We start from the raw sequence: 25333 nt of genomic DNA on the forward strand, positions 1-25333 counted from the left end.
CCGGTTTCCATAGATTCCTTCAGGGATGTTTAACTAATTACAAAATATATCGGCAAAGGGAAGATAACTACAATCATCACCACAACGACAATATGAGATCACTGACTGCGTTACCAGAATAAACATTAACTGCTCATTCCCGTTGTTCAGTTCGCCGTAGACAGTAAAACTTGTTTATGGTGTAAAATTAACATAGAATCGTCTACAGCGGTTTAGAATTTTTAATATCGTCGTGAGATAACATAATCCACCTTGTCAGGTGAAACAAGATATTTGTTATTTATCATTGGGTGAAATACAGAAAAGAATTGCATAGGGCCTTTGTAATATTAATAATTGAAAAGACTTGTTAGTATTTCAAATTCTATTTCTGATGTAACATATATTCGAATTAATATAATTGCCTCTGCTTCTGCTATCTTGCGGCTGTTTTCCTTGCTTCGCCTGCGAAAATTGATTTCTTTTTGCTTGCTTGACAGTGTTGAAATCCGCAGTAGCGGTACCAACATTACATTTTACGTAGAAATTTGTCTCGCGGAAAGATAACAGCAGACTATCTACTATCAGTAGAAAATGTGTATGAAGGTTAATACATGTGCATTACCGTGAAGTTGAATTAGACAATTCGTGATCCTGGAGCAGTAAGACATCTGCCTTCTGAAACTATACATACTGTTATCGGATATTTTGTACCGTCCGTCAGTGTTCACATATATTAGTAACCGAAACACCTAGCCGATATAAGAGATCATAAATATAACAGGAAAATTGATATGGCTGGAAGCCCGGTCATTATCGCTGCCACCGCGAAGCATACGGCCACGGTAAGTGTCATAACGCGGATTTACAATGAATCTATCCTTGAAATTTATACATTGATAGAAGAAGAAATCTCTTGTATCATATTTGCTTAACAGACACGTATAACTTGAAGCAAATGATTAACGAGTCTGTACAAAGGCTGCGTCGAAGACGCGTACGTAATTTATTTTTTTGTAGCACAAACATGTTCAGTTCTGCTTCTCCCTGTAAAGATTCTGCACGTCTTAAATACACTCATTAGTTCCTCCAAGTAGACATCAAATTTACGCGTTTGGCCGTAAATAATTTTATTGTGCTGTTAACTGCGTTAGTAATATCAAAATTTCACTACAGTGTACTGTTAGCTGTGAAATTCAGTCCTCAAGGAGTTGAACATTTTAAAACTTTGTTGGTTGTATTGCACAATAGACATTGGCCGATTCGTGTTTACACATAATTTTGCTAGCCATCTGACTAGAGACATATTTATGCATCCCTTCATTGTGTTGCACAGAGGTGATATGTGCAGAGCACTTTCAGGGGTCTAAACACAATCAGATAGTACATTACCAGAGAGAAGTAGCTGTCGGAAGGTAACTCTGTTCGCTCCACTAATAATTAACCATAATTAAAAAATGTGTTATTTATTTGTGCTGACAAAACTTTGTGGGTAAGAGTGAGACAGCATTTAATGCACAACCTATGCTGCACACAGATTAAAATGACAGGACAGTAGTGTAATAGACCAACAAACAACATACCATAATGAAATTTGTCACTAACTATTCTTCCACAACAAGCACTACATTTTTTCCTCTGTTTTGCTCACAATATAAATCACTTGCAACGTATGGTGAATTGACTATAATGTATAAATGTGTTACTATATACATATACTTTTTATGCTTACATAAACAAACTTAGATGTGCTTGTCACCAATTTGTACTCCATTTAATGAGAGCTTACATGATTAATTTGTATCCAGTCCTTCCAGTAGGATTCGTAAATATGCAACATTTGGCAAACTTATAAGATTAAATTTAAAAGGCAAATTCACTTATCTCTTTCTAGCTGTGTTATTTATTTTTTCGTTGAGATCTGATAACTATTCTTTACAATACATTAACCATTCAGATTTCCTTACTTCACTTACCCCAGTGAGAAAACTATCTATGGTATTAGTATCAAACATTTTGGGAGTAATGGCCAAAACAATGTAAAGCTGATATTTATATTTGGTTTAGACAGTCCAAAAGAGCAAATAAAGCAGCCTAGCAAAGAGGTGTCATGTCTAACCGGTTGACTTCAATGTGCCCATTGTTGACCTCAGCAGAACCATTGTTTGATACCAGTGGCCACACCAGAGCCTAACGTGTAATGCTGTGTGCCTGGCCTGGTGATGAAACATTGATCATTAAGTGTGCGGCACTCGGCATGTTAATGCACTGTGTTTCAAAAGCCCATCAGAAAACCAGGTTTAGATGTATTTAGTTTCTCTACAAGGCTCCGAAGTTGTTTATGTTGGATGCTGCAATGGTTCTAGCAAAAAGGTGATGGACAATTTTGTGCCTCTTCCATATTGATTCCAAGATATATTGTATATGCTGTGTTGACATTACCATCCTTTCCATCTCAAAAAAATGTTGGGTCGTCATTTAGACTTGAACAAGGGATCTCCACTTTATTAACCAGTAACACTAACTACTAGCCTATGGAGGTGGCTTATAAAGCAGCTGAGCAGTAAGGTTTAATATGGCATAGAACCATATTATTTCCATTAAGGCACTTTAAAGTGTTGCAACAGTGGGAAACACTCACTGAATGTACCCAGATGAAATTACAAAATTCCTTGATGTTTTATGACCTTTCCAGCTTATCTTGTTCTATGAAGTTGTGACGTTCTGTACAGAAACTATGTTTTATGAAATAATTGTTAAGCACATCACTGGTTTCCTTCTCATATAGGAAAAAGGACACACAAATTCACAGAGAGAGAGACTGCATTGTCTGTATGAAGAGAAATTACAGTTCACATTCCACAATGGTTAATCGTGAATCCTGTACTCTTTATGGTGTTCGGAAATGACTTGCCATTTTTGTGCAAATGAGAACAGAAACTAGTGCATCATCTATGATGACAGTAGTGTCGTGAAACGAAAAGAGGTAGCTGACAAGATTGTGCTATAGTTACTTTGTGGAAGTGAATGATGGGCTGTGCACTAAAATGTTTACTTTAAATTTTGGAGATAAAGGTAAGCATCCTTTAATGTGCTACAAAAAAAAAAAAAAAAAAAAAAAAAAAAATTACAGCATATCAGTAGTCTGTGTGTGTGTGTGTGTGTGTGTGTGTGTGACGAAAATTTCTTATTTTCACTAATTGCTGTCGGATTAGACATTTATTTTAATTTTTTGTACTACTTCATTTATAGAAACAATATACGTTATACGAAGAAAAGTAATTAGAATTATGTGCAAGTCATACACTCACATAATCAGATAGTTATGCTATTGGGTATGTAATAAACAGTTGCACTGCACATGCATTCTTTGACGAAATTTGTCCTATATTTATTTCAGTTGGGAAATATTATATTCGTAAGTGCAATAATAGAAGGAAGAATATGAACTGTCATGAAGAGAATCTCAGAAAGTTTAGTTGGAAAAAGAATTACACAGCCATTAAAGTGACTCAGTCTTCTTCTGTGGCACATCAAGCTCTTCACTTTCCTCTATCCTGTGCATCTTCCTTAACTTGCTTGTAACTTTGTTTATTGTTAGTGTCATCCATAATTCCAAGTCGTCTGCTTCATTTCCCCCTCTTCCCCGCAAACATCCGTTGGCAACTGTGCATTGCGGGCAGTTTTGTCATAATGTGTTTCAGTGGAGGTGTTTTTCTCGTACTCATCATTTTCACTAATTTTCCATTCTTCCTATTCTTAAAACTACTTCCTCATTTGTCATTATGTCAGTCCATTTCACTTTAAGCATCTTTCACCTCAACCTAATTTCAAAACTAACCAAGCATCCCCTCCCCTCCTTTCTTTAACTGTCCCTGTTTTATTGACATGTAATACTACATTCAAGAAAAAAACTTTTGGAGAATCACTTTCTAAGTTCTATCATAATTATTTTTGGTGTCGCAAACCTTTCTTCTTTTCAAAAGCTGTTTCTCTCATAAATATTCTACTTCTTATTTATCCCACACAGCTTCCATTTTTTGTCACAAAACTTTGTAAGTAGGCTACCTGAAAGAGCTTAAATGTTCTTTCACTTGATATTCTAACAGAATCTTCGTGTTTGCTGATTCTGATTGCTTCTTCATATTCTTTTTGTCAGTTTTTAGTGCCCTCTTCATCTCTATCTATATCCATATTCTATAAACCACTGTGAAAGGCATGGATATACCAGTTGCTACGGCTCCTTCCCGTTCCATCACACATGGGGCGTGTGAAGAAAGATTGTTGAAATGCCTCTGTGCTCTCTGGAGTTAATCTGATCTTGTTGTCTCCATGCCTTTGGGAACAGTATATGTGGGGTGGTTGTACATTCCTAGATTCACAGTTTAAAGCTGGTCCTTAAACCTTTGTAAGTAGGCTTTCTCGGGATAGTTTGTCTTATTTTCAAGTGTTTGTTACTTCAGTTCTTTCAACACCTGTGCTACTCCTAGCATCAAAGAAACCTTTGATGATTCATGCTGCACTTCTTTGTAAATAAGTCACTATCCCTTGTTAATCCTGTTTGGTAAGGGTCCAACAATTCTTTTTTTTACTTGCAGCACTGCTGACAAGGTGCTAGAAAAATTTTATCACTTGGTGTTTAGTAACTCACATTTATTGATGCATTTAGAAATTAACTCATCAGAACATCTGAAAAGAAAGGTGGAGCTTTTTATGCACAGTACAGTGTTGTGAGAGCTAACTGTTCCATAGCACCAAGTGATAAAATTTTTCTAGTGGCCTAATCAGCAGTGATCTCCTTAATTTCCCCATAGGCAGTATCTAGCTTTCCCCTGATGATATATGCTTCTAAACCCTTCCATTTGTCCTCTAGCCATTGCTGCTTAGCCACTTTGCACTTCCTGTCAGTCTCATTTTTTACACATTTGTATTCCCTTTCACCTGCTACCTTTTCAGGCAATTTCTTCGGATTTAATCTACAGTTCATAACCAATAAATTGAGATCAGAGTCCACATGTGCCCCGGGAAATGTCTTACAACTTAAAATCTGGATCCTAAATCTCTATTTTACCATTATATAATCAATGTCAAACCCTACAGTGTATCCAGGTCTCTTCCACATACACACCCTTTTTTCATGATTCTTAAAGGAAGTATTAGTGACGATTAAATTATGCTCTGTGTGCAAAATTCCACCAGGTGGCTTCCTCTTTCATTCCTTTCCTCTAGTCCCTATTCACCTACTATTTTTCCTTCTTTTCCTTTTCCTTCTATTGATTTCCAGTACCCCATGACTATTAAATATTCATCTCCCTTAATTAGGGAAAGAAGGATAGATTCTGCCTACAGTAAAATTAGAGAGACCTTTGGAGAAAAGAGAACTACTTGTATGAATATCAAGAGCTCAAATGGAAAACCAATCCTAAGCAAAGAAGGGAAAGCTGAAGGGTGGATGGAATATCTAGAAGGTCTACACAAGGGCAATATTATAGAAATGGAAGAGGACGTAGATGTAGATGAGATGGGAAATATTATACTGCATCAAATATAAACAGGATTTTTGTTCCTGAACATCATCAGTTGGTAGGATTGTCCCCACGCTTCTACCATGCTAAGTGGGGAGAGCTTGCTGTTAGATATTTCCCGCCGTTTCGTCAGTAATGCTCATGACGTCTGAGCAACTGGAGCACCCTTTCATTACGCAACACATAATTATCAAATTTCTTGCTGGTGAAGGAGTTACAGCGGTGGAAATTTGCCAAAGATTGACTTCGCAGTTCGGTGATAAAACATTATCAAGGACACATGTTTGCCTGGCATAAAAAGTTCAAGGAAGGACAAGAACATGTGGAAAATCAGCAACACAATCTCTGTCCTTGGATCAGCATTACAGACAAAAACATTTGTGCGGTTAAAGGCATTATTGATGATGATCGATGGGTGATAGTATCAGAAACTGCACAAAAAGTCGGAATCAGTTATGGGAGCTGTCAAGCAATCATCACAAACAACCTACAGTTCCGTAAAGTGAGTTGCAGATGGGTCCCTACACTTTTGACTGAAAATCTGAAGTTGAGACGTTTGGAGGTCTGTCAGAGGCTTACAGCAAGGTTTGCGGTAGAAGGTGATGCATTTTTGAGTTGTATTGTCACCTGCATGGGTTCACTACTACACTCCAGAATCCAAACAAGCCAGTAAGGAGTGACGGAGGAAAGGGGAGGCAGCATCAGTGAAAGCCAAGGCTCGACTGTCAGCTGGCAAGGTTAAAAAGTCAATACATTGCACCATTTCAAAGTTACTTAGCATTGAAGTTAGCCAATCAGGTCATTTCACACACAATTTCAAGCAGACATTTTAGCTGGTAATGAGCTTTTCAACAAGTGGTAACTCACTGACTTGCAGAAGCCTGTGCATTACCACATTTTAGTGCATGCAAGTGCTTCAGTTTGCACACACAACTACCTAATTGGCTAACTACAATGCTAAATAACTTGGAAATGACACAACATATTTAATTTTTTTTCTTGGACAATTATTTCCCAGCACAATCTCTCCTACAACATTCTTAAAAGATTCTAAGACTGTTTCTTAACACCCTGTATACAGGGTGTTACAAAAAGGTACGGCCAAACTTTCAGGAAACATTCCTCACACACAAAGAAAGAAAATATGTTATGTGGACATGTGTCCGGAAACGCTTACTTTCCATGTTAGAGCTCATTTTATTACTTCTCTTCAAATCACATTAATCATGGAATGGAAACACACAGCAACAGAATGTACCAGCATCACTTCAAACACTTTGTTACAGGAAATGTTCAAAATGTCCTCCGTTAATGAGGATACAGCCATCCACCCTCCGTCGCATGGAATCCCTGATGCGCTGCTGCAGCCCTGGAGAATGGCGTATTGTATCACAGCCGTCCACAATAAGAGCACGAAGAGTCTCTACATTCGGTACCGGGGTTGCGTAGTCAAGAGCTTACAAGTGCCCCCATAAATGAAAGTCAAGAGGGTTGAGGTCAGGAGAGCGTGGAGGCCATGGAATTGGTCCGCCTCTACCAATCCATCGGTCACCGAATCTGTTGTTGAGAAGCGTACGAACACTTCGACTGAAATGTGCAGGAGCTCCATCGTGCATGAACCACACGTTGTCATACTTGTAAAGGCACATGTTCTAGTAGCACAGGTAGAGTATCCCGTATGAAATCATGATAACGTGCTCCATTGAGCGTAGGTGGACGGAACTAAAATGAGCTCTAACATGGAAATTAAGCGTTTCCAGACACATGTCCACGTAACATCTTTTCTTTATTTGTGTGTGAGGAATGTTTCCTGAAAGTTTGGCCGTACCTTTATGTAACACCCTGTATAAAGTGTCTTAGTTAGAGTCCATGTGAATCCTTCCTCCCTCGCCGCCATAAGACACACATTTCTCCAGGACAACAATCCATTGTGTAATGTCGCACATTTCAGTGATGTGCAGCTAATTTTCCCACAGAAGGTGTGATGGAATTTTGGCTATAAATCGGTGAATCTCTTCTGGTGGAGAATGATTGTCCTCAGAGTTTAATTTATTACCTCTGTTGAATGTAATATGTGAGAATTACGTGCACAGTTTCATTGATACTGTATAGTAACAGGCTGACAGTCTGTTGCAGCGAGTTAGGTCTGTAAGCTCACCATTTGTTCTATAGTAGCCAATGACAACATGTAAGCCAGGTCAAATACCTGTACCACGTCACTTTATTGAATCATATTAATTATGTACCATGCCTCATCATCAACAGGCAAATGGCGACTGCATCATTGCTCTTGTGGAGGAAGAAATTTGATGGCATCAGGTTCCAAGGCATGGTATGGCACTCTTAAGTGCACTACATGATGATGAATGAAACATTGAGATGCTGCAAAATCCAACAACTGTGTGGCAACTGGTCCTTGCCATGTAATAACACTAGTCCAGGATAATGACCTTGTGAACATGTCACGACAAAATCCATTTTTAAATACAGTGCAGAACATACCACTCAGTTTGCCAGGTGAGCAGGATGCAGTTTGGTGTAAGCTCCTGGAGGCCAACTACATAGCAAATCCAGAATGAGATTTTCACTCTGCAGCGGAGTGTGCGCTGATATAAAACTTCCTGGCAGATTAAAACTGTGTGCCCGACCGAGACTCGAACTCGGGAGAGCTTCTGTAAAGTTTGGAAGGTAGGAGACGAGATACTGGCAGAAGTAAAGTTGTGAGTACCAGGCGTGAGTCATGATTCGGTAGCTCGGATGGTAGAGCACTTGCCCGCGAAAGGCAAAGGGCCCGAGTTTGAGTCTCGGTCAGGCACACAGTTTTAATCTGCCAGGAAGTTTCATACTTAGCAAATGCTTGTCTGTCAATGAGAGGCCCATGATGATGATGATGATGATGATGATGATGAACTCACCAATTAGGATTTTCAGAGGACTGTGTCAATCTTGACTGGTGGAACGTGATATTTCCAGGCGAATCGAACATGATACTTCCAGGCAAATCTTTATTGCTCATGCTCAGGTGCACGAGACTCTGCCTTGGGATCACATTTATTTTCCCCAGTAGCTTTTGCAATTCCAGTGGAGCAACTTCAACCTGGAACTACTTGTGACAAGACAGGCATGCGGACAGCTAGTACATACAGCCACCCAACAAAGAGAGCTTGGTTGGTCAGTCTGCCCGAGAAGTAGTCTCAGAAGTATAGTAACAGGGCACTAGACTGCCATAACATTTTTGTCATAATCAAGAAAACAGAGGGAGCCTTTGGAGAGGTCTCCTCTTTCTAAACTCACAAGGCATTGGAGGGTATTCCTGGATCCTTAAAAAGTGTTAAATGATTTCATAATGGAACACTTGTAGTTAAAACTACCCCATCACACAAAGTACCTAAACTTCTGGGATGCAAGACATTTGGTGACTACCCTGTTGTGATTGAATTGCATAACACCCATAACTTGTGTGATGGTTACATACTCAGAGATAATAGAGATAGACCCTAATGAACTACATGGAGAGTGGAAAAACATGGGTATCACAGAAGTGCAGAACTATGAGGAGAGTCAGTGGCATTCTGGAAAAAACTGCAACATTTATTTTTACCTTCAACACTATGAAATAACCTGTCATATTCTTGCAGGCTATATACATCTTAAAGTTCAGCTATTTGTTCCCGGCTAAATACAACATATTGGGATGCATTAAATGGCAAAGATTGGGTCATACCAACTTGGCATGTAGTAGAATGGCAGCATGTGGAAATTGTGGAGGACCAGCTCATTAATAATATGACTCTTGTAAATTTCCCATTTAATGTACGAGCTGCTTCAGGGAACACCCAGAATTAAACAGGAAGTGCGGAGTTTATAATGAGAAAAGGGAAATTCAGGAGTTGAAAGTTACCAGGTGCAAGCCCTATGATGAAGCTAAAAAAAATGTTAATGCTATGCAACTTCCATCGTTGGTTACTTCTTTTGTGTTGGTACTTAAGAAGCATGGAGGAACAAGAGATGGGCACCATCTTACCTCTCAGGTAAGTCACTGCCCCCAAGGCAGAAGGACAAGGAAAACCATCATGAATCAAAGGTTTCCACAGGGGCTTTTGTATTGTAGTGGAACTGAAATGGATACTGATCACATTTGTAAGAACTGCAGTTCCTGACCCAGGAGAGACCTTTCTGCATCTGCTTGCAAAAATTCATTTTAGTCACAAACACACCTGCATTAAGGAGCTACCACCCATTCAGGAAGGATGATGTTACTGGAGACATGACTAAGATTGGCGTGGCTGTTTTGTCAGTGACAGATGCTCCTCTGCTCCTGTCCCTCTTACCATAGCTGTGCAAGCAGTTTCAGTGGAAGTTCTCGTACATGCTAAGATCGGATGCAGATATACTGACAGAGCTTTTCCAGGCACTCCTGCACCCATTCTTCCTCATGGGTGTTTTCAGTGTTCTGTGGAGCTCTGCTGCCAAATGCCCCAGGGATCGGATTATCAAGCAACCCCTCCATTTATAGTGTATCTGCCTTTTTAACTCTGGTCAGATGGGACACCTTTCTACAGCTACAGGACCGTCTGCAGCCATTGGCCTTTGTTTTTGCTGCCTAGCTCTTGCAGACTTCATTTAGTGTGAAGTGGGCACATATCTGCTTTCCTGTGACCGCTTTCCAATGTAAATGCTCAGCTTACTGTGATGGGGATTGCCAGGAGACTGCAAAGATTGTTGCTTCAGAGGTCAGATTGGTTTTGATACAGACAGCAGGCCGTCCTAAAGAAACAGCAGTGTACCCAGGAGATGGTGCACAGTATCACTAGTGTGATCCACTTAGTTTCCATAGATTCCATTTCCCAGTCTGGTAACCACCTCTGATGACAGCCTGTTCCTTCATTGAACAAAGAATGTCACTGAGCAGTCGGAGCCAGGTGCCGGAAGTTCTAACAGCATCCAACTGCAGAAAATTGTCCTGTCTTTAGAATTGTGAGAGTACCAGCAAGATGAGTGATAAAAGAACAGAAGAGGAATTCCTAGAAGGAAATTATGACTTCCATTAATCGGTCCACTTCCCCTATAGGAGTTCAGGAGTTGGTAAGGATTATTTCAGGTAAGGGCGTTACACCACCTCTTATTATGGCCTTGTTGAGAAAGGAGGTCTTGGTAGACATGCTTAAAGACATGGGGTCAGGTTTTAGGAACACTTTTTTACAGTCGTTGCATTATCTTGACAAACTCCTGAGTTCCAGACATTCTGTCGAATTGCGGAGATGAAGAGACTTCGCTTCATCTCGTGTAATGAGGAAATCCAGTCACCCATTCCCCATGTGTGAATTGGAATCGGCTCTCTCCATAGCCAGAAACACTACTCCAAGACGGGATCAGATTCCTTTTGACAAGCTCTGTCATTTGTGCCGTGGAGCCAAAGGCGAGCTCCTGTTTTGTTTCAATCAGATCTGGTTTGATGGACTACCTTGCCACTTGGAATGAGGCAACATTAATTCCTTTATGGTAACCAACCCTAACAGTTTCTGGGGTTTAGCCATTACAAACTGTAGAGTAAGACTCTGTACACCAGGAAGCAGGAAAAGAGCAGACGTACGAAATACATACAGCAGAACCCCAGATACCTGAGCCAACGTTAAAGGAAGTAAGAGATGCAATCAACAAATTGAAAAACCATAAAGCACCAGGATCAGATTGCATAACTGCAGAATTAGTTAAAGATGGGGGACAGAAATTGGTGGAAGTAGTTCACAAAGTGATAACTAAAGTATGGAACTCAGAGATGATACGTGAAGAGTGGCAGAAGTCGATTCTGATCCCAATTTTTAAGAAAGGTGACAAAATGGATTGTAGTAATTGTAGAGGGATATCGCTATTACCAGTATGTTCCAAAATTTTCTCAAATATTCTGCTAAGCAGGCTTACACCATATGCAGATGAAATTGTGGGGGATTACCAAGCTGTCTTTCGGAGGAACAGATAAACTATAGACCAAATATTCACCCTGCGTCAAATTTTGGAAAAGAAATGGGAATACAATAAACCCGTTCATAATCTTTTCATAGATTTTACAAAAGCATATGATTCAGTATTGCAATCAAAATTGTACAGAATTCTTTTGGAACTTGGAATACCAAAGAAGTATGTTAGACTTATAGAAGTGAGTTTGAAAAACACAAAAGGTAGAGTACACGTGGGGAAATTGGAGTCAGAAGAATTTGTAATACAGAACGGACTTAAGCAGGGAGATGCCCTGTCTCTGCTGCTTTAATTTAGTCCTAGAATATATTGTATGAATGGCAGCAGATAATTCAGAGGGTGTGGAGTTAAATGGAAATATTAAGATATTAGGGTATGCAGATGATCTAAACATCATTAGCGATAGGAAAGAATCTGTAACAGCAAATGCGAATGCGTTAATCAGGGCTAGTGAAGATGTAGGTCTGAGGATAAGTGAAGACAAAACTAAATACCTGGTTACTACTAGAATACCAACAGCAGTAGATCAGGAAATGTTAGGAGTTGGAGACATGCAGTTAGAAAAAGTAAACACATTTAAGTATCTAGGTATGGACATCACTTCGAGAAATGAGATTGAATCAACTGAAGAAGAGATTACGGGCGGGAAATGCGTGCTACTTCTCACTGAATAGATTACTTTCATCACAGATATTGTCTAGGAATTTAAAGATTAGAATATACAAAACTGTTATTCTACCAGTTATGCTGTAGGGGTGTGAGACTTGGTATCTCACTGTGCAAAATGAAAAGCCGTTTCGAGTACTTGAAAACAAAATTTTGAGGAAAATTTTCAGAGCAAAAAGGGATGACATTACCAGAGAGTGGCGAAAATTGCATAACGAAGAGGTTCACGAACTCTATTCAAGCCCTGACGTAATCAGTATTATTAAATCACGTAGGCTGCGATGGGCAGGTCACGTAGTTCGAATGGATGAGGGCAGGGCAGCGTGCAGAGTACTGGTAGGGCACCTAGAAGGAAAACTTCCTGTGGGGAGACCGAGGCATAGATGGGAGGACAATGTGAAGGTTGATTTGAGGAGCCTAGGTACTGAAGGTTAAAGGAAGGAAGTAGCCCAAGACAGGGACAGATGGCGAAAATACGTCGCTGCGGTAATGGACTCTCGAGTCCGGTATGACCAGTGAGTAAGTAAGTAAGTAAGTAAGTAAGTAAGGGTAAGACTCTAGAGTGCATGGTCGACCATCATTTTGTCTGGCTCCGCGAATGCCAACATAATCTGTGCCACTGCCAGTAAGTTTCAGGCATGACCACTCCACACTTGAAAACTTAATTCTACTTGAGGCAGCAATGTAGGAGTCTTTCTTAAGCAAAAAGCATATCACCTGTGGTTTTTTACCGTGAAAAGGTGTAAGGTACCGCTTAGAAGTGCATCATCCTTCATCAACTTTGTGAATCATGACTACGTGGATATCTGACTATTCTTACTCAAACCTTCCTCGAGGACAGGTGCTTCCCATATATGGCACTGATTGTACCTCGTCTGACCAATTTGTTCAGGAGACTGGGGTCGCCCAGGGCAGTGTACTAAAGTATGACATTGTTTGCAGTCCCGATCGGTGGCATCTTCTTTGCATTCAGGAGCCCTAATAAATGTTCTTTGTGGATGACCTCACGATCTTCTAAACTTCCTCTGACCCTTCAGTGAAACAAGGCAGCTACAGTTTACCATAAAGAGGTAGAAACTGTGGCCTATAAAGCTGGTTTTAGGCTATCAATGTAGAAGACTACTTTTTTTCAATTTTAACCATGATTGTTGAAGTCTTAACCAATCAGAGATCACAATGTGAGATAATATATTATATTTTAAGGAGAATGTGCACTTTTTTGGCCTATTACACTGACAGAAAAAAAATTGCAACATCAAAAAACAATTAATGTACATTAATGAAATTTCAGGAATACATTTGTCTAGATAACATAGTTAAGTGATTAACATTGCAAGATCACAAGTTAATGTAAGCATGAGATAAGCCATTGCAAATGTGAAATGCTGGTATGTTAATAAACGGTGTAACAACCAGAACGTTGAAATCAAGCATGCAAAAGAGCATGCATTGTGTTGTGCAGGTGCTGGATTTCAGTTTCTGGGACGGAATTATGTTCCTGTTGTACTTCGTCAATCAATACGTAGCTGGTTAATGCTGTTTGTGGATGATGTTGGAATTGTCATCTGATGATGTCCCATATGTGTTCGATTGGAGACAGATCTGCCGATCAAGCAGGCCAAGGCAACACGTCGACACTCTGTAGAGCATGTTGGGTTCCAACAGCAGTATGTGAGAAAGTGTTACCCTGTTGGAGAACACCCTTTGGAATGCTGTTCATGAATAGCAGTAAAACGGGTCAAATCACCAGACTGACATCCAAATTTGCAGTCAGGATGCATGGGTTAACCATGAGAGTGCTTCTGTTGTCGTACGAATTCACACCCCATAACTCCTGTTGTAGGTCCAGGGTGTCTAGTACGCTGACAGGTTGGTTGCAGATCCTCAACTGACCTTCTCCTAACCAACACACAGCCATCACTGGCACTGAAGCAGAACCAAATTTCATCATAAAACACAAGAGACCTCCACCCTACCCTCCAATGAGCCCTCGCTTGACGCCAACGAAGTTGCAAATGGTGATGGTTTGACATGAATGGAATGCACGCTACAGGGCGACTGGCTCAAAGCTGTCCTTGAAGTAACCAGTTTGTAACAGTTTATTCTGACACAGTAGTGCCAACTGCTGCTCAAATTGCTGCTGCCGATGCAGTAGGATGCCATAGAGCCGTATGCTGGACACAGTGGTCTTCCCTCTCGGTAGTGCCACGTGGCTGTTAGTAGCCCAGTGTTCTTGCAACTGCTTGAGCCACGGTCACGAGAATGTATAATCGTGTACAGTGGCTGCATTCTTGCCAAGTCTTCCTGCAGTATCACAGAAGGAACATCCAGTGTGTCTAGCTCTATTACATGACCTCATTCAAACTCAGTGAGGTGTTGATAGTGACATCTTTCTCACCTTACAGACATTCTTGACTAACATCAGCTCACCATGTCCAATCTCAGTGGTAACTAACACTCGTGACCGTATATCTAAAGCAAATCTGATTTGCATCGTGATAGTGGCGCTATTAGTGACACTCTTATGCAAGTGGTGCAAAATTTGAATAGACATCATCTTTCAGGTTTAGTAACACACCTACCAGCTTTCGTCTGTCACACAACTCCTTCTTGGTGTTGCGAGTTTTTCCTTCAATGTATTTGACACAAAATTAACCTGGCTCACGCACCTACAAGACTTGCTAACCAAAAGCAACAGCTCATTGAATATTTTAGCACATGCTTCCTACCTCAAGATGTTATATGTTGTCTGCCTTGAGAGCGTTGGGATATCAATTGGAGTCACTGGACCATTCTATTTGAGTTGCTGTGCAGAGGCTGGTGACCCAACATTCCGGATTCGTCAATGCTGCCTCCTGGCACAACAGGCCCTGAATAACTTAGCATTGCCTCAGTCGTTGACACTAAGTGCAGTGTGTTGGAGCCACTGTTCAGGAATCAGAGGAAGAATTGCAGGGCATGATGAATACTAAGTTGAGAGCAATACAAGGGGTTATAATGTCATGGTGTACATCCTTCCAGCTAGCTAGATGTGTTGAAGCCTGCTTAACATCTCTTTGAATAGGGCACAGCCCCTTGATTCTTCATGCCCTCCTTATAAGACTTATAGATCCATCAGTTTGTGATACTGGTGGTATTTTGATTGAAGTTTGTCACATATTAACTGAGTGTAGTTTACATCATGAGAAAGACATATGATAGTTTGTTAGCAGACCCCCCTCCATTTTAAATGACTAGATGATTTTGGTGCATGTTTTGAGATTGTGCTGTGCCTGATATTTTGGTTGGCTTATCCATGTGTTATGCAAGTGATCAGCCAACCATCATTTCCAGACTTGTTGTTCCATTGCTTTTGTGGTCTGGTAATCATTTGTAGTAGTACATTTTAAGGCACGGACTCTGGTAAGTGTTCAGTTTTATGCTGTTGATTGTGTATGCTAATATGAGAAAGAGTGAGAGAGAGCAAAATTATCTTCTCTAGCTTTTGGCATGTCTGTGTTTTATATACTTAAACCACGGTCATTTCTTGTTGTATTTGTAATGGTGCTGACAACAACAATGTTGAATGCATTAAACAAACCGAAAACATCATTCAGGTGAAATCTGCCTCCTGGAAGGTGGAGTCTATGTGAGGGGTGTGTGCTGTTGTGCATTGTCTTGAAAAGCAAACACATTGACAAAACCGGAAATATTGCACAACCCTCAAATTATTCTTGATGATGATAAGAGGCATCAGAGATCTATATATGATGCCAGGCAAAAACATAATTGACTGACCCTACCTGCAGAATCTGTCATCTACCCACTAGAGATTTATTAGAACCTGACTACCTCCATACCCTTCAACAATGATCATCAGGCACATCCTACAACTGTCGGTGAAGAGGGAGGCAAGCAGTGGAAAGGCACTGGAACCAGATGACATAACTGTAAGATTCTACAAAGATTTTGTGAAATAATGTGCTCCTCTTCTAGCAGCAGTTTATCATAGTTCGCTGGAGCAATGAAAAGTACCTAGTGACTGGAGAAAAGCACAGGTCGTTATAGTTTTCAAGAAGGGCCTTAGGACAGGTGTTCATAATTATAGGCCTATATCATTGACGTCAATCTGTTGTAGAATTATGAAACATATTTTTGTTCATGTATTACGACATTTTTGGAGAATGAAAATCTCCCCCATAAAAATCAACATGGATTCTGCAAATGCAGATCGTGTGAGACTCAGCTCGCTCTGTTCCTCTAAGAGATCCATAGTGCTGTAGATGCCAGTGCTCAGGATGATGCTGTGTTCCTTGACTTCAGGAAGGCATTTGATATCATCCCACACTGCCATTAAGAAAAGAGAGAGAGAGAGAGAGAAGAAAAAATACAAGTGTACCAAGAGCTGGATCAGATTTGTGACTGGATTCAAGACTTCCTCTCAGGTAGAACTCAACACCTCACTCTTAACTGAACAAAGACGACAGATGTAAAAGTAATTTCTGGAGCACCCCAAAGAAGTGTGATAGGACCACTACTTTGTAAAATGTAGATGGTCTAGTAAAAAGCATTGGAAGCTCTATAAAACTGTTTGCAGATGATGTGGTTGTCTGTAAAAAGTAGTGATGCTACAAGACAGTACCAATTTGCAGAATGGTCTACAGAGCTCTGACAGTTGACCTTGAACATTAATAAATGTAACATATTAGGCACATATAGGAAAAGTGGTTCACTGCTGTACAACTACACCATTGACGACAAATATCGGGAAACTGTAACCACTGTAAAATACCCAGGTGTAACTACACAGAGCAGCCTTAAGTGGAATGACTACATAAAACAAATACTAGGAAGACAGGCTGTGATTCATAGGAAGAATCTTTTAGGAAATGTAATTCATCCTTGAAAGAAGTGTCTTAAAAAGTGCTTATTTGATTTATTCTGGTGCATTTTTCATCAGTCTGTTATGCTTGCCAAGGAGGACTAATAGAAGAGAGAGAGAGAAGATCCAGTGACGAGCAGTGTTTCATATGGGCTCATCTAGTCAATGCGAGAGCAGTACAGAGTTGCTCAACAAAGTCCAGTGGCAGATGCTACAAGAGAGACATCATGCAGTACAGAGAGGTTTACTATTGAAATTTCTAGAGAGTCAGAAAACATATTCTTCCTCCCACGTAGATGCTGCAAAATGATGATGACAAGAAAATTAGAGAATTTAGAGCTAATAGAGAGGCTTATGGACAATCTTTCTTCCCAAGTGTCATTCGCAAGTGGAAGAGAGGGAATGAGGGATCAGTTAGTGCTGCCAGAAGTACCCTCCACCACACACTGTCAGGTGGTTTCCGGAGCATTGGTTGAGAATGTCTGGGCGCAGATATGCTCCTCCTTCATGTCCCTTTGTAAATTAAAATGCTGCATGTACCAAATCTCAGAACACTGTATGATAAAGTTAAGCAATATGTGTTAATGCTTATCAGTTATTTCTCTTCCCTGAGTACTTCACTGTGCTCCTGTTCCCACTGCTGCGGTATTCTGTCTTTCACATGACGATGGTTAATAGGAAAACTTAACTTCAGTTGTAACAACCCTGTATTTAAATTATGTTGGTGTAATCTGTTGTTTACAACTAATTACCTTTTTATTTTTATTCCCCCAATATTGAAATATTTTCATTTGGAAAATCAGGCATGCCTTTCAGACCTTCAGGCTATAATTTGCAGACTTATTTTCCTTTAAGAGTAAATATATTATATTCTCTTTACTCTGTTTTAGGTTATTTTCCTACACGGCCTTGGTGATACAGGGTGAGTACTAAACTGAAATTGTTTTTGTCAACTTTACAGCTAAGATTGAAACATCTTTGTCAAATTTTAATATGAATTTTAGATATTTACCAGTTTTCAACCCATCATGATGCAGTATATTTCCGTAATGCTCATGTCTTGTGTAGCCTTGGCCCCTGTCTGAATAGCATTAAATTTTGTTTCACGCTGTGAATCACGCCTATAAATAATACACATTGAAGTCTCGTAATTAAGAGAAGACAGTTTTGTATATTCACATTTGTTTCCCAGTGGTAAATGTTAACTTATTGATCCTTTGAAACCTTGTCGTCCACAGTTGTCATATTAATATCGTTCTGTCAAAATGTTATCCGTAATGCAAAAAAGGCACCATTAAATAACATCACCAAAGAAATGCGTTCACAATTATTCTTATTAATACATGTCATTTTTCACCAACTACTAAAGTTAGTTGAGAATTACTTTAATGCAAATTGTAGCTAGACCCTACAAATATTGATATCAACATCACCATATTTATTATGTTTTCAAAAGTGATAAGAGAAAACGGAATAAGCTAGACAGACAAAATATTAGTCACTAGCTTGAAAGAGCACATTGGTTTCTTTACAGTGTTGTAGATGGTGTAAAACTGGTACCAGCCAGTCAAGTGACCCTCCACTACTGATGTATGTCATGACAGTGAAGTGCTGTTTTTGTGCTAGTTGTTTGTACAGAATCAATGTAGTAAGGTGGATCTATGTGGAATTGTGACTGACTGGCAGCAAGGAGCTATCATATTCGTGATGTTCTGCTGTTTCTTTTTCTTGATATTGACAGGCAGGGAAAAGTCTGCTTGGGAACTACATTCTGCTATTATTCAATATTGCTCACCTTGTTATTTCTTCACACTCGCCAGTGCTGCTGCAGTTATTGCTGGAAGTTAAGAGTACAATCCAACACCCAAATTTTCATAATAAATACAATTCTTCCCATAAACCACTTATCATATGTTGTACTCTTTATTTACAGTGACCATGCTTAACAAAGTTGGTTTGTTATTTCCAAGGAGAAACACACATTAATAAGGGCTATATCCTGTGCTCATGACATCATTGAAATTGTCAAGGCAGTTCTTCTTTCATGGCTCACAACATATCTCTAAGGCAGGATCTGACGAAACAGAATAAACTGCCCAACCAGCAGGTACTGCAAATGTGTGGGACTTCTATTGTTGTCCTGACTTGCAGGCATGTTGTGTCCATCCATTTCAGAATACGTGCACATGAATAAAACACAAATCCAAATAGCAGGTTATATCAATTCATTACTTAAAAACAATGAAAGCAATCAATTTTTGACAATGAATCTATTCAATTAAACAATTACTTAAATAAACTATTTATGATAGGGATCATCATTTGTCAATTCGGTTAATGCTTGTGCAACAAGTAGTATGTTTACAGATTCCTCTTCTGAGGTGAATGATTGTGTCGTTATTGTGAAATGCAAATAAATACTGAACCTCCAAAGTTCAAAACTAGTTTCGACCTTGTTAACTAAAAGTATCAACAGCTTGTGTGTACTCAGTGCATGATTAGATTGGATGTACTTTTCGTCCCCACTGATCCACACTGAGGAGACCTTGTGGAATGCAGAACATGTCAGAAAACAAGATTACACAATAAATATTTACAAAATGAGAACAGATATGTTAATATGCCTTCCACAGATCCCAAATGAAATTGCCCTTGTGGATGAGGAATTTGGGAAGGGGGGGGGGGAACTTAAGCATATTTGCATTTAAAAGATAATAACTTGTCACCAAACATTAAATGTTCACTACACTTAGGTACATATGATAATTCTTACGCTTTTGTAGCCACAAATCACAAAAAAATAAGTAAATAGAGTAAAAAAAATTACTGCACAAAATTTTTACACAAGTCAGATTGTACTCAAATTCACAATATGTGATATTAATAACATACACACATCACTCAGTTCTGCCAAGAAATCAGAGCTGTAATTGCATCTCCTTCGTAGTGAACATACTTATTCATGTTTATAGCATACGGAATGCCCCACAATGAATTACGAGGGGGGTTTAAAAAGTTCTCAGAATGGAATAGAAAAAAGTACTTACTTCAGTGAAACTTTTTTTTTATATCTAAAAACAAAGATGATGAGACTTACCAAACAAAAGCGCTGGCAGGTCGATAGACATACAAACAAACACAAACATACACACAAAATTCAAGCTTTCGCAACAAACGGTTGCTTCATCAGGAAAGAGGGAAGGAGAGGGAAAGACGAAAGGATGTGGGTTTTAAGGGAGAGGGTAAGGAGTCATTCCAATCCCGGGAGCGGAAAGACTTACCTTAGGGGGAAAAAAGGACAAGTACACACTCGCGCACACACACACACACACGCATATCCATCCGCATATACACAGACACAAGCAGATGCAGTTGGATATGCGTGTGTGTGCGAGTGTGTACCTGTCCTTTTTTCCCCCTAAGGTAAGTCTTTCCGCTCCCGGGATTGGAATGACTCCTTACCCTCTCCCTTAAAACCCACATCCTTTCGTCTTTCCCTCTCCTTCCCTCTTTCCTGATGAAGCAACCGTTTGTTGCGAAAGCTTGAATTTTGTGTGTATGTTTGTGCTTGTTTGTATGTCTATCGACCTGCCAGCGCTTTTGTTTGGTAAGTCTCATCATCTTTGTTTTTAGATATATTTTTCCCACGTGGAATGTTTCCCTCTATTATAAACTTTTTATTTTTATTTTTCATTGTAGTCTCCTTGTAGATTAATGCACTTGGTCCAACGGTGTTCCAGTTCCTTGATCACATCTCGAAATTAGTTTCCTCCAGGCCAGCAAAATAGTTGTCAACTCTGGCTATCAATTCTTCATTTGGAGTGAATCTTCGTCCACCAAGAAAAATTTTCAGTTTTGAGAAGAGATGGAAGTATGACGGAGCCATATCAGGTGAATAAGATGGGTGTGGCAACAATGTAATTTTGCCATAGTGACGGCACATGTTTTTGATCCAGCTTCAAGAGTCATGACACCCATCTTGCAGATAATTTTTTTCCTTTCTAATTCTTCAGTTAAAATGTGATATACCCTTTCAGATGACATCTGCCAAGTGTGAGCAGTTTTACACACTTTCAATCAGCATTCCTCCATGACCATTTTGTGCACTTTCCCAATGATTTCTGGAGTAGTGACACATTTTGGCCGACCACTGCATGGATCATCAACTAAGCTCTCCAGACCAAATTTAAATTCATTTGTCCATTTGGCAACAGCTGAATATGAAGGAGCAGAGAGAATCCCCCAGTGTATTCTGGAAATCAGCATGAATGTCCTTTGCTTTCATACCTTTCTTTACGAAATACGTAATCACTGCTCGAACCTCGATTTCCCTCCCCCCCCCCCCCCCCCCCAGCATCTTTGCATATCACTACACGGGAACAACAGCAGAGCCACGTCACTTCCACAGCTCTCTTCCAAGAGCACTGACGTGGCACATGTTTACAGGCAACAGTCCAATGAATATCACGTGAACAACTCGTTGCACTTGCACTGGCCTCTCATGGTGATTCCGAGAACTTTTCAAACCACCCTCGTATAAACAATTAATCATAGGTATGTATTTGTCCTAACATCACTTTCTCTTCACGCCACTATCGGGCGATCATTTTTTTTAATATGAATACTCAGATAACAAATTTTTATTATCAGTATGGATCATTAAACAATTTTACAGTATCTCTTTATACTAGTGGACTATCTGTTACTAGGACTTGTAGTCCAGTTGACATTTTAGTCCGGTCACCCACATTTCATTTAACTAATTATTTCTTCAAGAACTCCAGATTTAGTAGCCATACTCATTACACTTTTGGAAATCTGAATAAAATCTTCTCAGTTTCCAAGCTACTTCATTTTTAATAAAACTCTCAAGCTTTTGATGACTGCTGGTACTGGCATGATATTCCAATTATTTAGGTATGATTGCAGCATCTGGCATCAGTTGGAGAGGGGCAAAATGACGCATGTGTGGAAGGCGAGTTGCACAGCTCACAGCAGCTCCAGTCTGCCAACGGACCTCTGACATCAAGTGACATGAGGCACCAATGCCAAGTTTGAAACTGCCACTCCCACCTCCCTACAAGTTCTAAGCATCTGACTTCTATTTCTTTTTATATCTAGATGTGGCACAGGCCTCTTGTGCCTGGTCCTGGAATTGCAGTGTGCTGTGTACCTAATGCACACATGTCGTTTTGGCCCCCTCTAATTGATGCTTGATGCTGTAATCATTCCTATATAAGCTGAACACTGAGCCAGCCCTAGTAGTCAGCAGTGGCTTATTACTCTTGACGACAATGGTGGAGATAGCCATCAAAAGTTCAAGGATTAGCGTTTTATTCAAAAGGACACAGTTTGAAAATGGAAGACTTTTATTCAAAAATGTTTTGACAAGTCTCTGAGGAGTGTAGCAAACTAGATTCACACTTCCCCTAGGAAGAGTATATGAAACTCTACAAAACTGTAATGGGATATTGACACATGTCAGTTCCAGGAAGATCATCATCCATTGTTATGAGGCTGATTCCCCGATCAGGTACTTTCATAATTCATGATACAGCTACTGAACCAGAGGAATCATGTTTCAAACAATTAACAACTCTTTGTTGTTGATCATTCTACATTCAGTTATCTATATTTCCAATCCTGAAGAATATTATACAAAACTCACACTTGCCTCACTATTATTCCATCTTTAAGGTACCATATGGAACAAAGTAATAAATTCAGGTAAATTCATCTACTTTTCCATTTTGGAGGAACCTTGACATTAACAGTACTGAGTTATGTAGTAACCGTCAACATACATCTCTTTCTGCAGAAAGATTCTCTCTACATCATTATTTAACTCTCCACAATGATAGTGTCCCTATTTAAGTTTTTCTTTTTTTCCCATTTATAGATCAGCCTTTATCTCTAAGTGCACCTATACTTTCCAATGCACCATACATACATACATAATAAATACATACATACATATGAAGGTACAATATCCCATCAATATCTTGCATAGCTCTACCTTGTCCTTCTATACATATATAGAGTTAACATACTCCTACTATATTCATACCTGGTTTATAATCTGCCATCTTCGCTGTTTCCATTGTACTTCTCTGTAAACAATCGTAACTTACCTATATAATACTGTAAATCTGAAGGCCCTCCTATTCTATGTTTCATCAATCGTATCTGGATGTTAGCCCGCCAGATTTACTCTTTTTAGCTAAGGTCTATATCCTCTTAGTTCCCATGTCAAAAGTGACGTAGCTAACAACCTGTACTATGTAGAAGGAACAACTCGCCTATGTTTTGCAGCCCTTCTGCAGACCTATGTTTGATAAGTTCTGTTGTTTGCCAAATACAGATGTCTGTCTTTTGTTACATTTAATTCACACTGTGTACGCATTAGTTATCCTATTGTGTTGCTTATAAAATATAGGCTACTTGGAAGTAAATAATTTTAAAAATGATAGGGAAAAGGTTAAGAAACTGCTATACAGAAATCTAAAACTGAAGGAATGTAGTAGACAACTCAATACCTAGTGGGTGTCAGTCTGCTAAATTCACACAGATTGTGAATTTATGTCAGGCACGTTTTTTGGGACACAAATCTTTGGTGATGTCTGTATTATACAGGGAGCTCTGTTTGGCAGGGCGTGCAAGGACTAGAGACGCTTAGGCACAGTCGGGATTGTGGAAAGTAAAAAAAAGGAGAGGAGCAGAAAGGGGGGGGGGGGAGCAGGGAAGGGGAAAGGATGGACAGGTGCATTGGCAGAGGGTGGCATGTAAAGAGGATGAGGGAATATGAGATGGGAGAAGTTGATGGGATGAGGGGCAGAAACTGTTGTGTGGAGGGTGTGGTGCAGTAGATTATCATAGGTTGAATCTGGGATAATTTCAGGAGCGGGGAATGTAATGTAAGAATAACAGACTTTTCTTTACCATTCGAAGGGGCTATTAAGAATCCTTTGGATGTGGAGTTCCTAAAATTTTTAATAGAGCTTCATAATGGTGGAAAAACTTCCCTGTTTCTTTCTTTGATGGTAAACTGGGATGAAAAGCTTTTACTGTCACCACGTCATCCAGCTTAAAATTTGGTGCACTTGCTTTAAAATTATGTTCTTGCACCCAACATTGTGTGTGTGTGTGTGTGTGTGTGTCCCTTTTACAAAATGCCTATAGAAGCCGGCTAATCCTGGAAATGTATGTAATTGTTTTACATTGTTTGCAGCTGGGCAGACTTTTATTGCCTGAATTTGTTCCGAATCAGGATGTATCCCTTTCACTTCTGCAATATACCCTAAAAACTTTAATTCTTCTGTCCTAAAATGCAATTTATGTAGTTTTATTGTTGTGCCACTCTTCCCATCTTTTTAATGTTGTAATAAGCAGAGGGCAATGTTCCTACCAGGTTTTAGAAACCAATAGATCATCCACATACATTATTAGTTCCTGTATTAAGTCGTTACCCAAAGTTTCGTCTATGGCCCATCTGAAAACTGCTACAGATATATTTAAACCATAAGGAAGTACCCTAAACTGGTAAGTCTCAAACATCGAACAAGAATGCCATACATGGCCTAGTACCCAGCTGTCACGTCTATAAAACTAAAAACTTTGCCTGTTCCAACTTTATAGTAATTATTCTATACTAACAGATCTACACAGCTTTATATCTCTTACTCTTTAACTATGTTTATTTGAAGTCTGAGTGTCTTAATAGTAAATGAACGCCCTCTTCAGTTTTCTGTATGCACTCAGGCTATGTTGTATAATACCATTCTCAATAATTTTCTATATTTCTTCTTGCACCACTATTCAAATACTCTTAGGAATAGCATACAATTTGCACAAAAAAATTGTCTTTTCTCTTAAACATACAAGTATAATCACCAATCGCTCCCAGTTTATTCAAAAATACCCCTTAATATTTCAGTGATACAGTAGAAGCCCGATATAACGTGGTTGCCAGGGAACATGCTTTACTCTTGGGTTACAGCGTACCTGCAGCATATTGTGAGTTAGCATGAAAAGTTAGGAAGAACATGTAATGCAATATTATACGTACTGTACTAACTGTATTTAATTTTAAGAATATTAGAAGTAAAACATTTCAGAAATTCACCAAATGGGGTACAGCAGTCAGACAAACTTCACCCAAACGTCAACCAAACAATAACGAGAGTTTCAATATGGTATAAAAAGTACACTATGAAATATGGTATGATAATTTACAACAGTGGCTGAAAGCTACAGTACATCATTATTCTTCTGCTTTAAAGAAGTCGGTTAGCTTTCTGTGGTTGGTCATTTCATGCAGTTTCTTCAG

At 39.4% G+C, this 25333-nt stretch overlaps 1 protein-coding gene across 2 annotated transcripts in view; it reads left to right on the forward strand.

Annotated features, from left to right (window-relative positions):
• Positions 1 to 477: 477 nt before the first annotated feature.
• LOC126251372 (acyl-protein thioesterase 1) overlaps positions 478 to 25333 on the forward strand; it is a 127975-nt gene continuing 103119 nt past the window's right edge. The window contains exons 1-2 of one of the 2 annotated variants that reach the window (XM_049951757.1): positions 478 to 824; positions 17898 to 17929. In XM_049951757.1, coding sequence (XP_049807714.1) covers positions 774 to 824; positions 17898 to 17929 — 83 coding nt within the window. In that variant the 5' untranslated portion in view covers positions 478 to 773. The remainder of the gene's footprint in view (positions 825 to 17897; positions 17930 to 25333) is intronic. The other variant, XM_049951755.1, reaches the window with a different exon arrangement.

This window comes from Schistocerca nitens, chromosome 4 (assembly GCF_023898315.1).
Source record: "Schistocerca nitens isolate TAMUIC-IGC-003100 chromosome 4, iqSchNite1.1, whole genome shotgun sequence".
In the NCBI taxonomy this organism is placed as follows: domain Eukaryota; kingdom Metazoa; phylum Arthropoda; class Insecta; order Orthoptera; family Acrididae; genus Schistocerca; species Schistocerca nitens.